The sequence below is a fragment of the Lytechinus pictus genome, chromosome 7 (genome assembly GCF_037042905.1).
Source record: "Lytechinus pictus isolate F3 Inbred chromosome 7, Lp3.0, whole genome shotgun sequence".
Lineage (NCBI taxonomy): Eukaryota > Metazoa > Echinodermata > Echinoidea > Temnopleuroida > Toxopneustidae > Lytechinus > Lytechinus pictus.
In genome coordinates, this window is record NC_087251.1 from 22,695,811 (window position 1) to 22,713,396 (window position 17,586).

General features: G+C 35.4%; 1 protein-coding gene across 3 annotated transcripts; it reads right to left on the minus strand.

The window, feature by feature from the left end:
- Positions 1-2,057: 2,057 nt before the first annotated feature.
- Positions 2,058-16,770, minus strand: LOC129265386 (phytanoyl-CoA dioxygenase, peroxisomal-like). Of its 3 annotated transcripts, XR_010294124.1 has the most exons (10): positions 16,630-16,747; positions 12,228-12,397; positions 9,823-9,982; positions 9,265-9,346; positions 7,733-7,914; positions 6,264-6,413; positions 5,658-5,792; positions 4,600-4,664; positions 3,205-3,665; positions 2,058-2,828 (listed from the first exon to the last, which is right to left on the minus strand). XR_010294124.1 is itself a non-coding variant. In XM_064102227.1 (9 exons), the coding sequence occupies exons 1-8, from the start codon at positions 16,705-16,707 to the stop codon at positions 4,611-4,613; spliced, it is 1,011 nt and encodes a 336-aa protein (XP_063958297.1). In that variant the 5' UTR covers positions 16,708-16,747; the 3' UTR covers positions 2,058-3,665; positions 4,600-4,610. The 3 variants fall into 3 exon arrangements, 2 of the variants coding, with proteins under 2 accessions (XP_063958297.1, XP_063958296.1); XM_064102227.1 differs by having other exon boundaries at positions 2,058-3,665; XM_064102226.1 differs by having other exon boundaries at positions 2,058-4,664; positions 16,630-16,770.
- Between the last annotated feature and the right edge of the window lie 816 nt (positions 16,771-17,586).

Consider the following 17,586-nt stretch of genomic DNA (forward strand, 5'->3'; position numbering starts at 1 on the left):
ATTCCTTCGTTAGATACACATCGTTTTCATGATTACAAAAACTGCTCGGAATGTTTAATTTTCATGTCTTATTACATGAAATATGAATGTTCAACAGTGCTCGTGATTGAGTTTTACTACTTTAGATTAAAAATTCCTCGCTTGCTCCACTCTCTCACAGAAAAAATATTAATGAGTCACTAAATGCAGTCATTAGCAGGTTCCTTTTTCTGGTCAGTATATTAGAAATTTCAGCTCGCGCTTCGCGCTCACATTAATTCTTTCGTTAGATACACTTCATTTTCATGATTACAAAAACTGCTTGGAATGTTTAATTTTCATGTCTTATTACATGAAAAATGAATGTTCAACAGTGCTCGTGATTGAGTTTTACTACTTTAGATTAAAAATTCCTCTCTTGCTCCACTCTCTCACAGAAAAAATAAAGCTTAATTATATATCTTGTCAATCAGAAATCACTTCTATAAGGCTTTGCTCAACTTAATTACTACAAAACACTCAATTACTTCACACAGATAATAATCTCATGGTGAAAATATATATCAGTGCCCCTTTTGCCTTTGTCCCACCCAAAACAGCCACGAAATTGCTGGTTGGATGTAAATACAACAAGAAAACAAAGTGAAGATATAAAGAAAGAAAGGAAGGAAGGAAAGAAGAAAGAAAGGGACAAGGAGAAAGGAAGGAAGTTTAAAGGAAGGAAAAAGAGAAAGATGAAGAAAGTTTTTTGTAAAGAGAAGGAACGAGAAAGGGTAAGAAAAAGAGATAGAATTGAAAGATCACAGAAGGGAATTAAGGAAAGAAAGAAGAAAGCAAGAAAGAAGGAAGGATGAAAAGAAGAAGATAGGAAGGATGAATGAAAGCTAGTCAGACTGAAGAGAAAGAAAGGAAAGAACGGTGAAGAAAAGGCTTGACTCGGGAAACCTAAAGTGATGAAAGAAAGGGAGAAAAAATGAAGAAAAAGAAAGCAGAGCAAAAGCGAAATAAAGAAAGCAAAATGGGATATATAAAAATGAATGCAGGAATGAAGAAAAAGGGAAAGGAGCAAGAAAGAATGAGGGTGGGAAGAAAGCAATGAAGAAAAAAAACGAAAGGAAAATGGAGAGGGGGAAAGAAAGCAATTAATCAAGACAGCAAGAAAGAAGGTAGGATGGGAAAGGGGACAAATGTATGAGAGACAAAAGAAAGGAAGGAAAAATATAGAAATATAGAAAGAAGAGATAGAAAAAAATAAAAATAAAAGCATGATAAAGAAAGAGAAAATAGAAAGGAAGAAAATTTATTTAAAAAGAGTAGGAAGGAAGATAGCAAGAAATGAAAGAAAATTTCAAAAAGAAGAAATTTTCCCAAAGGAAGAATAACATGGCTGATACAGATTTCTTAACCCTTCATCAATGCTGCCTCTGCTTCATCTTGAAATACAAGATGGGCTTATTGAATCATATTAGCATGAAATGAAATAGATAATTATACTAATTTCTTAGCAGGTTTTTTTTCAGAATACCACTACCTTCACAGAAACTACTGGCTGTTTCTTTTTGTTTCCCTTGCAGGTGTTGTGAGATTGTTTCACTTTGATAGTAAATTAATGTCATTAATTCCATGTTCTCTGTGTGTCTCTTTGCACTCACCCCCCTCTCTCTTTGATAGTTTTGATAACTTCTTACCAGACTTTCTTTAAAGTCTCTTCATTTCCCCTATGTCTATGATCTCCTGTGCCCCATCCACCCTCCCCTTCACTCTCATACACAAAGACTGTGTGTGTGAGACACACCACACACTTTCGCCTCCCTCTGAAGACTAGCCATTCACAGAAACATAGCAATGTCAAAGAATGAATATGTCTTCAAACCCATCTCTGATAGCTTACAGTATAAGTTTAGTTCCTTCAAAGAACAAGAACATGGTTTGTGATGTCTAATCCTTAAAAAAGTGAAAATCCACAATATATTTTACAGCTGTCAATGTACTAGGCAATTTGAGATAGCTAGTAACATGACTGCTGAAAATTAAACCTAAATAAAAGCAAATCAAACACAAACCATCACTATTAGTCATATTAGTTGAATGGATCATATATAATTTTATTATCAATATATTCATTAAAATATTGCTAATATATGTATTTACAAATTATTCAAAATCCATATTTGAATCAGTAATAAGACTTTCTGAACATCATAGCTCAATAATAATAAAAATCATGAAAGCTGAAATATACATTCCATAAAATACACATCGTCACATTGATTATTGTGGCAAGTTAGCATGTATCACTAACATCATGCAGAACACACCCAGGTTTCATGGCACTGATTTCACATAAACAAAATTACACACAGCATATTCACCTGTTTTCTCATTGTGCATTAAAGTTGTGATAAGTTTGTAAAAACAAAAGAAAAGGTTAAAGGTCAATATTAAGTTTGTGCAAACTCCTATCAAAATCACCAAAAAATTGATATTCAGAGCTGCAATCGATCAAACACTAACTGCCACATTGCGAAGGTATTTGTCACAGTTCTTGTCAAGTCGCTCTACAAAAGCATTTGAAGAATTTTATTTTCTTTCAATAAAACAACATTTAAGCACCCTATATGTACTTATTGAAAATCTGCTTAGTTAACACACTACAGTGACGAGTGTATGAATTTTCCATCTAAACAAAATTGTAGACATAGTTTTTTATGTTATGGTTGAAGTGTGGAAGTGTATAATGTGCAAAAAAGTAAAATAGGGTTGATTTGTCTCATCATATCTGAACATAATATCAGGTCTTTGCGCTCATCCACTTCTGGCTTCCTTGTTATTCCAAAAGTTTCAAAAATCTGGGGGGAAAGATCATTTGCTTTTGCATTCCCCACTTTGTGGAATAGCCTTCCTGAAGACATAAAAAATGTACCTCTGTCGAAACTTTCGAAAATCTTCTAAAAACTTTCTTATTTAACGCTTAGCTCTTTATGCGCCTTTATGCGCTCTTTATGCGCCTTGAGCACTCTACAGAGTGGATTTGGCACTTTATAAGTCACATTATTATTATCATTATTATAATGACTCATGAATCATGATTCAACATTGTCAAAAAGTACTGTGAAAATTGGTTTGAATTAGTCAAAGTAAGGACTTAAAAGTAAACCTGAAAAGCAATTAGATTCATTGTTTGTCAAATATAATGTAAATAACATGTTTTGCTTGAAAATGTACGCCTAATGAAATTGATTTATTACTAAGAGTTACACTCCAAGATGATGTCTTTTTGAGATAGCAACAATGCTTCAAATATTTGCAACTGAATAACATAACTCTGTCACATTGTAGTAGAATGCATAAACAGTTAACTTCAATAATCAACAATGTAATTTTGTCTACTTTATATTATCATCAAACGATGAAACTTTGAATTTGAACTGAACACAATGACTTAATTTTGGCCTAACATGAAATGGTGCTGTAATATAAGCATGAATATAGTCACAAACGTAGTAAGCATTTTTTTTTCTCACAGACAAATGATAGTAGGCTTAAAATGAAAGTGAATACATAATCTACAAAGTTTCATGTACGTACATTAATCAAGTAGTGCTGGTTGATATGTGATTAGTTGATTATTGCCAGCAAAATACTGCTGATAACATAATATATCGCCGAGTCTGTGAGCTACAATTCTGTGAGAACAGGGAAAGGGGGGGATGAAAATAAGTCTTCATCAGTGCTTGTCCTTCAAAAGCGGGCATTTGGGTACCAACTTCAGAAGATTCTGAGTTAGTTTAAAGCAATAAAGAGCAGCATTTTTGTCAATGAATAGTGATTAATTTTCCATAATCAAAATATTGCCAAGCAATATAATCCAGCATTAATCATCAACATGAGAAAGTATTTTTTTTAATTAGAGGAAATGAATGAAAAAGTACTCAAAATAACTATCGAATGTCAACAATCAAAGTTTAACAAGTAGATGGGAAAGTTGAAACTGTGAAATGTTAAGATATACTAGGGTGTGTTTATGCTTCCATTGCTAAGACAGAATCAGCATTTTCAAACACAGTTTCAGAGCGCTGATTGCTGATGTGGTTCTGGGAGTGCCATTTATACTTAATTTTTCAGAGGCAAAATCACAATCTGCAGCTGGCTTCGCATCATAATATTCATTTAACGGGAAAGTGGGGTCAAATTGGGTGCACCATTTTTAGATTTATATTTCTGAGTGTTGTTATATTCGACTATTATTTTAACTTCGAAAAATGTCCAATCTTTATTTGCATGGAGCGACTTGACATAGCCATAGAATTTCCACCATGATGAGGATAATAGTAAGACAAAATAAATTACATAAATATACATAATATAATCTGCGTTCTTAAACATCATTTAAATGAAAATAAGCATTGACCCCAACCGCGATTTGAACCAATCACGTATGACAACACTGATTCTGGCCTGAAAATTCGAAGCATATTAGAGGAGTGACAAGTTGTACGTATTATGCAATATTGTTTTCCTAGCTGCTCCATCAGTTTATTTCCTGTCATATCCAGTATCTAAAATTACAGGTGATGCCTTCACATCTCTATGAAAATTCTTCATTGTTGTTGATCATACCTTGTCTTGGTTCACAAGCTGATACGTTCTCCTTTAACCAGTCTTCCTTTGATGTACCATATGTCCTGAGTTTTGGAAGAAATTACAAATGTTCTTTATTCTTAATTGCACACAAAATCAACAGCATTTAGCAGTAATGAAGCATATTCTGCTCATGGTATTATATTTCTTTTAGGGAAATTTTGTTTCCACCATTGGAAGCAAAAAAAATACACATTTTAAGTTTATATTGGAAATCACAAAACAGTGAAACTGAAATTTTTTTATGATTAAAAAAGGCATGAAAATACTACAGTAAAATTGTGGGAAATGGAGAACAAAACAAGTACAAGAGTGACATCACACTTACTTTTTTCTTACATACATGTAGGTAATGACAAAATTCTGCACAATGGATGTGGAGTCATGCAATGCCTTGCATTCAATATTGAAAGCCAAAAATTAAGTCAATTTAGTTCTGGTCAATAAACCAGATACAACAATATGGCGATTCTTTTTTCTACCAGTCTACTGATTTGGTTTGATTATGAGATCTTTGTTTTTCAATCTCAAAAGTTGATTGGAAGATACTGTTTTGTTTTATTTAATATCAGTAATGAATGTAAAAAGGGAGTAGCCTAGATAGGCCAATGGCTCTTTGTTACTCCCTCACATCCCATTCATTACTCTATGTTTTTTCTTATTTTTTGTCTAAATTTGTTGTTTTTAATATATTGCATTAACTCACTATGTATTGTACCCTGTTTTTAAGAGATGTGAAATTAATGAATTTGAAAATATGAAATATGAAATTAACCTTCGTTTACAGACTTCATAATCAAATCAGTGTTCCATGCAACTACATTCCTTAATCATTAAAAGTGACAGTTACCAATCAATTCAATTTCAGAAACAGGCTGAAGAAAATATCATATCATAAACCATATTATTTTTTCATAGGCAAATACTATGCCAATGTATTCAAGCAGGTTAAGGTTCAGATTATTCACTTCACATGAGATTCAATAATTAGCAAAAGTAAAATTTATCAAGTTTCATGAAATATGAGTAGAACTGACCTTGATATCTACTTCTACTTCTTCTCCCAATCTCTTCTTCACAAGCTCATGAACTTCATTTGCCATATTGGCCTGTGTTGTTCCTTCAACATCAATGTAATGGCAGTTTGATGATGCATAATGACAGGATATTGCCTGCAAAAGGAATCATATACATAATTCATACAAGTAAACAATATCAGTTATATTTCAAATGTGTTTTGGTGGAGGTTTTGTATGTTTGTGTTTGTGGTCATCCTTTTTTGCCAGTGTCAGCTGTCACTGTGGATTATGTCTAATAAATCATTTCCATTACATCAATGTAAAAGTTTTGTTTTTATAATCATTATCAATATTAATATCAATATTATTATCCTAAACATCATCTTTATCCGCATCTTCCCCTCTCCTCCCCCTCCATAACCATCATCCTTATAATCATCAGCATCCTTATCTCCCCCTCCTCGCTACAACCCCTACATCATTAACATCATACTCATCATTACAATCACCTTCATTATCATTACCATCATCATCTACATCATCATCATCATCATCATCATCATCTACATCATCATCAACAACATCTGCATCATCATCATCTTTATGATTTCTTCCAATGTATACCTTCCTGAATCCATTTGTTTTATTAGCTCCAGATCCATGAAGCAAGAGAGGATGAAAGAAGACCGTATCACCTTTCTCCATCTCAAGATGAACCCTAGGAGCAGATTCATCAAAGTCCAATATACCATGGTACATCTTGTTAACACCTCCCTACACAAAAATAAAACAAATTGTCATTATTCTCCTTCTCTATCAGCCTGTCAATGTGCATACATTGTAGATGGGCAAGGGCGACTGGATCGAATGACAGGGATGATAATAATCTTTACGTGCTTTAATAATACATGATAGCCCCATCAGGCTCCCCTCATTCCTTTGCATTTTCTTCAGTCATACAAAATTGTTTGTTGTACTGTTAACCTATTTCATTCATTATTGTTCAAATGTATCTGATAACTGCTCATTTGAATGATGTAAGTAATCATTTAGACCCATATTTTTATTAAGTCCTTAACATTTTATTCAGGCTCATCTTTGATTAATACTCTGAGGCAGCCTTAACCCTAACTTACCTGGGGGGGGGGGGGGGGCGGAGCCTTTTCACATTTTTGTGGTATACCCGCTATGCAAATTTGTTTTACTGCGCCGCTCGCTGACTTTTTACCTTCAAGTCTCGCGCAACTTTGGAGACCAAATTTGTGATGCCCGGGAAAGCGGTTACAAAATTATGCAACATTATGTAAGCACATGTCAGACCGAATTGCTAAAAAACGTAATCATGTGAAAAGTTAATAATACAAAATCTGTTTCATCTAAAATTCATAAATGAGTGATTATTCTCACTTTGATTGACAACAGTTACTTGATAAGATATTATTTATGACTGAAATAATGTCCTCGATCAATTTTGTCAAAAAACAGTAAAGATAAAGAGATGAAAAAACAAAGAAATACGTAAGGAAAAAAAAAACAAAAAACAATAAAATACATAAGAAATTGATTTTGGTAGCATAATTTTTTTCATTTGTAGTTGTTAGGAATGCCACAAAGAATATTTTCACCAAAAATTAGCTTTCTAGGAGCTTTATTTAGTGAATTAGAGCAAAAAGCATTTCATGAATAAATTAATTCAAATAAAAAAATAAAAATTTTGTGCAATTTACAACGTACCTATGCAATGGCGTAGATTATGTCTTTCTCTACCTTCGTGCACATTTTTGTCGTCATCATGCGATCCGTGGCTGAGATCTTAGAAGGGAGGGGCCTTTAGCCCCCTCCCTAGGACTTTAAGCTCACAAAATAGCTCAGGTAAGTTAGGGTTAAATTGAAACCCAAACCTGCAGCTCTAATTACTATTTTCTTCAATTTTTCACATTATGCAAAGGTTATTTTTATAAAACAATTACATGAAGGTTATAAAAAAACTTTAAAAAAAAACATTCTTTACATATTTGGACCATGAAGTGTCATTGTAAATTTACCCATGGATGTAAGAAACATCCCATGAAAATTTAATGGCTTGTGCATACCTCCCATTTAGGATAATCATGACTCATTAACTGTCCCTTGTGTGATCCTGGAACAACCACAAGACATCCGTTCTGTCTGTGTACTTTCTCCATGGCTGTCCAGGAACACACAATGCTTTCGGCTGGACGGAATGGGAAGTAATGTAGATCCTGATGCATGGGATGTCTTGAGGTCTTGCTTCCTAGGAAAAAAAAATTATATCACACTTGGTTTCTATATAATGTAATCAGAAGAATGTCTGAGTGCTCTCCATGGAACTTGGTAATGTTGGCTGATACCATACCAAGAACACATACAGTGTTTTTAAAATCAACCAAATACATTCCCAATGCTCTAATAATCATCAGGTTATTAACCCACGGAGGATCACCCAAAAGAATTACTGAACAGAGTCACATGTATTACAAGACACCCTTAAAACTGTTGAATTTGCAATTTTATTTATCATTTAATGAAATTGATTGGTAAAATTTATATTTCATTCATATTACTCAATGAGATTTCCCTGTACATGTATTCTTTACATCCTACACAAGTGTAATCACTTCCCAAATGAAGATATTTTAGGTCTGACAATAGTCTAGGCCAATATTTTTTGGGAAAATATACATTAAAATTTAAATATGAATAAACACAAGAATCACATTTTTTCATAATCTTGATTTTTTTAAACTCCAAAACATACCCAATCTATTAATACAAATCATTTGAGAAATTGTGTAAAAGCTATTGAAACAGTGGGCAAAAGATATGTGAACTCATATTGAAGTCATTTTAGAATGACTTCAAACAGTTGTGAACTTTGATGTTTATTTATCTTTGCAAAGTTGACATGAATAGAGTGGCAACATTGAGCAAAAACAGTTATACTGCCTAACTAAATGAATCAAATTGTGACTGTTTCATCAAAACATACTTATATATCTACAGAGTGAGATCAAGTCTCAACTAGAACCTTTTGTCCTTATCTGACATCTACATTATTTGTTTACCTTGAAGTTAAGCATGAGGCCTTAACTAATATTTTCCTCTGACTTCTACATCTCCCTTTAGATTTTGTATCAAAATAACCTTTGAATTTCTTCTCTATTTCTAATCATAACTAGTATTACTGTCATTTACTACATCATTTTACTAGAATACCAAAGTGTGATGTCATCAATCTTCTACATTTTGTTTGCATTTCACCATTTTCATGACCATAATTTAGTAGAGCATGATGAAACAATTATGCAAGTTGTACAGATGGACTTGTGAAAATAATGATTTCACATGACTTTATAAGCAATGTTGTATGATGTGATGATTTTGGTGGTGTATCTCAGACAATTTTTTTTTAAATTGTTAATTTATTATTTAAACAATTTGATTGAGTTGGTAAACACAAAGCTCTTGCCCCTAGAACATTTGTTGTTGTCTCATTTCCCATTGATTTACGAGAAATACAAACACAAAATATTCTTCAGTTTTGTTGCTTAGCCTAGTCAAACCCTGACTTAACAAGCCTTTAGCCCTAGGTGTAATTACTCACCTGGATCTGGGGGTTTGTTGATAAGCATTGTATGCATTGCCATGATATCAGGTCCAGTAAAACACTCTACATATTGCAATATCTGAAACAACAAAGTCAAAGTACACTGGTTCAAAGTAACAATTTTTTCTCCTTGCAACATCAGATAACAATGTAGGTACTTAGTAAGAAAAGTTTGAAAGTTCAAAAAGGTTGATTGAATCTGTGACAATTGATAAGACATTGGTTCAAAATCCACTGTTATTGCTATTTTACCAATCATTGTGCTGTTATTGTTTAGTAATTTATTTTCCTTCATTTTTTTTAAAGCACACCAGTCACAAATAACAAGTCAATAGAAATTTAATATTTTGCGACCTCTCCTTCCTCCAGAAAGTCTGGAAGAACTATTGAATTATTTCCATGTCCATATGTTGTATCTTTCTATCAAAGTTTCATAGTTTCCTATAGATTATGTCTATGTTAGGTCACTGACGAATCACTTTGTCTAAGGTCCAGTAATTGGAAATAGTTGAAAGTGATATCAGTTATAGAATTAAAATCATAATTGATACTCACCTCTGGCAGACAACAGTATGAGAATAAGACTTCATTGTCTTGAAAGTCTTGGAGTTTATTTATTGCTCTTTCACCATTAGCTGTTCTGAGGGCGACATCCTTCATGATTGTCATAGAACGTAGTCTCTTTTGCCCTTCACAGATTTTATCAAACTCCTTCCTGTATAAAAATGAATCATACATGTATATCATAAGTCACGACTTGTCTTACTCATCTTTATGCAGGGGCCGCGGAGCGGTTTTCAAAGTGGGGGGGCTGAGCCAAAAGTGGGGGGGCTGACCATGCTAAAAATCACAATCATATGGTCATTTTTACGTTTTTGTACACGGTTTTGGAAAAAAGTGGGGGGCTGAAGCCCCCCCAGCCCCCCCCCTCCGGTTCCGCGGCCCCTGATATGTATGTCACAAAATCCAAATGTCACTTTGATAGTCATGAATCTATCTTACCAGAAAAAATATTGAATATTTCACATAATATGGATCAAGAAAATGGCACAGACTATTGTGTGCATGCAGATATATACTAGATGCCATGTAAAATGATTAAAATTCACTCAAAGTATACATCTCCCAAAGATCTCATGTACTTTAAAAACCATACAGCATACATGTAAATTAGGCCTGGGTCGAAACCGACGGAATACCTGAATCCGTCCGATGTGTGCGGGTTCCACTTTTGTTTTTTCTGTTCCGGTATTCCGATTAAACAATGAAATACATAACAAATATTTTAACATTTTCTTCTTCTGAATATCTTAACATAATTATCGAGTATGTTTTATTCAGTCTCACCAATCATAACCCAGGTTTCTTTGTTGCATTTTAGGTGACCACCAAGAAAAATATGATGAGAAGACCGTAAGACGGGAAAAAACCTGCCGATGTTTATATGGGCATCTTGTTCTCTTTGTTAGCAGCTAAGCTACGAGACGCATATAGAGGGCGGCAGACTCTATATGCATCTCTTAGCTACTAACAAAGAGAACAAGATGGCCACATAAACATTGGCAAGTTTTTTTCCCGTCTTCTCATAATATTTTTCTCGTTTTTTTAATGAAAGTTTGTTTAAAAATGAAATCAATATTGTACAATCTGTGACTTCTTTGTACTTCCCTATTTGTGAATTCATTTATCAGGATACTGGATTCCAACCGGCGCAACACCGGCGGATTCCGGAAGACCGGAACAAAAAATACTGACATGACTAAGGCCTAATGTAAATTGGAGAAGTTCCATCACACAGGCAGTGCTGAATATTTCACCAGTGGTTTGTTGCAGGAAAAAAACTTTTGACAAGATGCTAAGGGCAATCTTGCACCAAAATGTTAACCCATGTAGGCCTGTACTCTCTCTACACTAAAATTAAAATGGGAAATAGCATTACATGTAGGATTATTTCAAACCATTTCCATACCCATATCCATCCCTCTAACATTTGAACAATTCTTCTTGTGGATTTCATGAAATATTATCTTTTTAGAGGGAAATTGATTTACAACTGCGATCGGAGTTTTTATTTTTATTTTTTTTCTTGCTTGAAAGTGTTGCATAACTTTGCACAAACTCACATCTCAAAAGGTAAATATCTATCGACCAAATGTAAGAGGAACCTTATCAGATTCACATGATATAGTGCATCTTTCTTTTATTCAATGAAATGACGAGTAAATGAACAAAATATTGACATTCAATCAACAAGACTCTTCTTTATGTGTATTTTGGATGTCCCAAGAAATCTAAAGTTCTGAAAAGGATCTGGGAAATGGAAATAATTTCCTAAAAAGGCATGATACATAGTCATTGCTATTTTAAAACAAAATTAACTACCATATTTCATTTTAATGGTACTTGTATAACACTGCAAACCATCTTCGATTAATACACTATATTATGAAATCACTTAAAATTCCAATACAAAACACAGTTACACATTTTAATTATTTGTCAGCCAATGTACTACTGTAATTATTTATAATATAGCACCTCTATTGATGAATGTTTAGTAACTTTGGGGCAATTCCATAAAATATGTACGTCCGACCCCTATATGTGGGAACTTCATGAAATTTTCTGTCTCTGATTTCTTGTTCTTTTGATAGTCTGTATTGTTCTCAAAGGACCATGACTTGGTCAGTTTATGAAGTGAAGTAAGACTAAAGAAAAATGGGGGTCGGACATACAAAAAGGTCGATTATTTTATGGAATTGCCCTTTGGTAACTTTAATTTGGTTTGAATCACTGTTCAAACACTTCGGATGAGCTTTCCACAAAATTATTTATCCTCCAATAAATTGGCAATTTGAGTTGTTTTCTCACAAATTACAATAATAGATATATTCCCCACACTCCAAATTCCAATGCATTCATATCCACAAAAAAAATTGTCATTGTTTGTACAACCTTACCTGTACATATCAATTTTGTGATGAGGTACAAGCTTGGGGATAACCAAGAAGCCATTATCCTGGTATGATTTCTCCTGTTCTGCTGTCAGAATACTGTTCTTCAGGACATACTGAATTTCATTTGACAGTACTGCTTGAAGTGACGAGCCAGAAGATGCTTGCTGTTGAGTCTGGAAACAAATTAATAAACACACTTAGTTAAAGTATGTCACTCAAAAGATAAGTATTCAAGAAGTTGATTACATACCATACTTATTACTGACAAAAGTGCAGTGACCGTCATAGATTTATCAGTTTTCATTGAATGATTCTTTGTTGAAAATTCAAATCGAATTTTAATAAAGGAATCCAACTCAGGCACAAATTTGTTTGAATACAAGAAAAGAAAATTCAGAGAAGCAAATTAGTGAAAGTTTGGATAAAAATTGTACAAACATTACAGAAGAAATGAAATTTTAAAAGTTGTGCAAAGAAAAGCTAAAGCTGGGGACTTGAAATTGGCCACATCTAAAGTTTATGTTAAAGGCTAATCTTAACATGGGTGATCATTAGGTGGTTTCAAACCGCCTCGATCACAAGAATCCCCGTTAAATTACGAGAACTTTTTTAGGCTGAAAAATACCCATTAATTATTCCTGCATTCACACCGCCCTGAAACATACCCTTCGGGATAAGTTCCTGAAGTTACGAGCATGCGCAGTATGGTCTGATAAGCAGCAAGGCGCGAAATTCAAAATCACTAGCCCAGCAGCAACCCATGCACGGCGCCGCACCCAACGACACGCTGGGCTAAAAGTTCCCGTAATTTGCTTTCAGACCGCCAAAATACCCACGACCTTGAAAAAATCCCCGCGAAATTTCTCGTAATTTCGCCGAGTACCTACTATTTATCGGGTATTTTCTTTCGGGGATATTACGCGTAGTTTGCTTTCACACCGCCAAAATACCTGGTATTTTCTGATCGGGGTAAATTTCCCGATCAGAGAATACCTGGAACTGGCGAACTTCGAGGCGGTCTGAAACCACCTACTGTCAGTCGTTGTGAGGTTGGGTAGGGACAACTGACGTTAGGCTTACTGTGGCAGCCCAACCACAAAGCATATTTTTTTAAACATCTGACAAAATCTGAGAGTTGATTGTATTTTGACCCCTTCATCTTCAGAATATTACTATATTTTGAGAACCATTTTGTGATAGACTCTATTAGGTAAGTGGCATCACAAATATAAATTCTAATTGATAGAAACAAAGGGTTTAGATGTCCTTTTTTAATCTGCACGCTCGAATGTTGTGAGGTTCCGTCAAACCCAGAACCTATTACAAATGGACATTCAACAAGAGAATTTTATGGCCACCACCTGTTTTCTGCTGTCACAGAGTTAACTTTCACTTTACAATGTTTTATGACCTTGCCCGCAACATCCTTTCCGCTCTGTGAAATTGTTTTCGCACAATCGCACCGCAAACATCAAAATTGACATCAACTCTCTATTTGCTTTTCATTCATCAATATCAAAGAGCGCCATCTACGTCAACAAAATGTTGAAAGTGCCATATTTCATAGCTTTCTCGATATAATTCAAAGTAAACCACCGTTATAGCACACTGGCAAGCCATGGGTGTCGATTGGTAGCCTATTCATGGTTGGGGGATGTTTTGTTCTCTTGTGAGGGAATTTTGTTATTTTTCTATTTCTAGTCTAGTTTGGGCAGAGGTCAGTCGCGTAATGAGTCAGAAGTCTTAGGGCCAAGACATGACAAAAGGGCAAAATTTTGAAATTGTTGTGTGCAAGGGAAGCGAGCGAGCAAAAAATAGCCTTTTCAATACATAAATCAATTTGTTTTGACAGGTTTAAGACATATATCATATCAAAATCCGTTGCAAATATTTTATCTATAAAATGTATTGAAAATTTAGCTCTCTCGCTTCCCTCGCTCACAGCATTTTAAAATTAATTTTGCCCTTTGTCATGTCTTGCATCTAAAACTTTAGACTCATTACGCCACTGACCTCCATCCAAACTAAAATTAAAAGATTAAAAAATCCCTCACAAGATACTTGTTGTAAATTGTAGTAGTAATCCCTTTGGCAGCTCATACAGAAGCTATACTGGGATGATGAATAAAGTGAGCCACTGGAAGGAGTGTCATGAAGTGCAGATATGGTGATGGATAGACATACCAATATTGCATATGTACAGTAAAACATGCTACGCTGAGTGCAAGTAAAATCCAAGCTTCTGACTTTAAATCATATGGGATCCAACAGGGGGCTGCATCATTCTGATGGCAGGGAGAGCAGCCCTCTTGAAAGAGAAGAAAACAGCCCCCAAAAGGCCCAAGTTCCCAACCTAGACCAAAAGCTTCGGTCTTTGCTATATTGGTTGTTCAGCTGAACTCCGTTGGCTCCACTCACCAATTACAGAGACCGAAGGTTAGTTCTAACTCGATCTGTACAGGGACTCAATGGCCATATGTATAAAGTTCTGATAAACCAGGGAAGTGGGAGTTGAGCGACAGCCGAAGTAAGTCAGTTTTTTGTTTCTTTTAAGTTTATATTTTTCCTGTTTTGGTGCATTTCAGGCCAAAACGGAATAATAATCTTTATTTTGGTCCAGTTCTTTTTATATATTTTTATGAAATAAAGAAAAAAAATTGATGAGCCCGGTCAGGAAGATTTTGCATTGTTAACCCCCTAATTGCGGCTGCATGATCGCGAGCCGTCTGTGTACGACTCGAGGAGAAATAAAAAATAAATATTGAAAAACTCCTCGAAACAGACGGCTGCCAGCTGTCTACCACTCTACCCCCAACCATGAATACAGATCGACACCGATGACTTGCCAGTGTGTAGATCTAGACCTAGACCAAAAGCTTCAGTCTCTGTATTTTGGTTGTTCCGCTGAACTACGTTGGCTCCACTCACCATACATAGACTGAAGGGGATGGGGCCCCGTACCTACAGCCAACGTATAGTGAACTAGCGTTTTATAGATCGCGATTTAAAACTGTTTTTTAAGCAAAATTGAAAGTTTCATGGTTTCCATTATCAGGGAAATATAAAAAACTTAAGTAATTGCATACCTTGGGCTGGAGTTATTGAAAAAAATCCTCTGGATGATTGAGAAATCTGTCATCTAAGACATTTTCACCTGACCTGACGGTTTTTCTTGCAAGTTGCCATCTTGAATGACGTCATTATCGTTATTAACTTAATGTCTCGAATCGATATATCGCGATTATAACTAGTACTAGTACTAGTATAACTAGTATCGTTTATCTTCGGTTTCGTTCGCATATGGAGCAGATCGTATAATATCGAAAGCAATATCGATATCACATTCGTGATTGTTGACGTTCGTTCGTAAATATTTTATAGTTTGGCTGCCATTTTGACCATTTTTATCGTGTTCAACCCAATTAAACATCAGTAAAGTATATTTTTCATGCCTTTTTCATCTATATCGTTTAAAGTATTAAAACATTGAAATATCAAGGTCTAAAAGTTTGTTGTTTATACATCCTTAGATTGTAAATTCGATGTGTAAAATTACATCAAACTTTGGACTGTGAATTGACAAAAGGGAGGGAATGAGAACACATGCGAGCCCACACGTACACCCTACCGTCGGTAAATGGGGATTACAGTAAAATGTCAGAAATTGTTGAATAAATCCCCAGAAACGACGGTTATTCCTGTCTAATCTAGACCTAACGTTAGAACCTATTTCTACTAAACATGCTAAACAGTGTTTTATGTACGTCGTTAGACTACTTTGAATTCTATCTAGATAATTAGAGTAGAGTAGTAGACTCTATATGAAATATGGCGCTTTCAATTTCATAGTTTCAAGATGCCTGATGAGTGATGCTCTTTATAATTATAGTTCAATATTGCATATTTGGTGAGCGAAAGCAAATCAGCGGGTCGACGTCAATTTAGACAGACGTCATGACAGAGCTAAAAGCTTACTAATTATACTAGTAGTAGTAATAATAACCTCGCAATACGTGTGTAAAATAAAAATAAATTGTCTAAAATTTAAAAAGCGTGTTGCAATTTGCTTTTCATGTTTTTAAAAACAGAACCAGGCACAGACAGAGCTATTGCCATTTTTCTTTTTCATGACTGAAACAGAAAAACAACAAATTGGAACGGAAATAAGAGCGTAAAAAATGGGGCTCCCCTCCGCGGCACATACCGTACCCACCAAGCATATACTGAGTGCCCCCCCCCCCCTCCCGGGCTAAGAGTCCGAAGTCAAGGCCTTGCGAATTAACGTTAATCGTCCATCCACGAGAACGAAATGTGATTGTGAACCATATTCAACAGTTCAAGTAGCCTTGACCGTAAAGACTCTATACTATCATATTTGTCAATAATAACACTTCCACTGACTTACTAAACATGCTACAGGCAGTGATAAATGCCGATTAAAGATTTTCAGGCGTTTCAGAGTCCGCTCCTCCATCGAGTCCATGTTTGTGAAGACTGCACAGGAGCTTTTTAATACAGTTTTGATACGTACGTACGTATACCGCGCGCTGCGAACGTAATGTTATGGAAAGCCACCATTGCCATTTTACCTTATTTTCAAGCCTGTTGAATACGGTATGGGGGTGAATACCTAGCCTCTTGTCGAGGCCCTGTCGGCTGCTTTCCGAGCGAACATGGCACGGGAGAGAGCGAAGCAGAGGGAGCAGAGCGCCGCGAGACAGGGCCTCTTGACATCTGTGCCGAATTTCACCGACTTTCTTTTGGTTTTTGTTGTTTTTACCAATTCACCGACCAAAAACTGGTCGGTGAAAATCATCCAATGAGAGCGCGAGCTGCTATGACGTCATATTAAATATTCATGAGCTCCTCTTGAATGGCGACCCTTTGATTCTTGGCGAAGAGTGACGACGAAATATCAAAGAGCACTGAATATGCCTCTAAAACGCTGAATATTTACCGATTTAAGGATTTGCAAGTCGATGAAATTAACTCTGCAGTGAAAGGACGAGATGTCTTTGTAAATCTACCCACAGGATATGGAAAAAATGTAATATTTCATGCGATTCCACCGGTCGATCCGGGGCGTCGATTATCGATCTCCGCTGTGCAGTGCAGTGAGGGAAGCTGGGGTGGAGTTGCTGGGAGTTGACTCGAGTCTGACCAGCGGCTGGGCAGTATCTCCCGGGAAGTTTCGGGGCGGTGATGGGTCTGTTACGGCCAGTAGTAATAGTAGTAGTAGTAGTACCACTACATTTTGCTGGTTATATCCCCTTTAGTGTCCCGCAATTAAATGAATCCCCTGCAGAATAGTGGACTATTATATAGTAATTCCGAACCCAAGACGAAACAGCTCTGACATTTC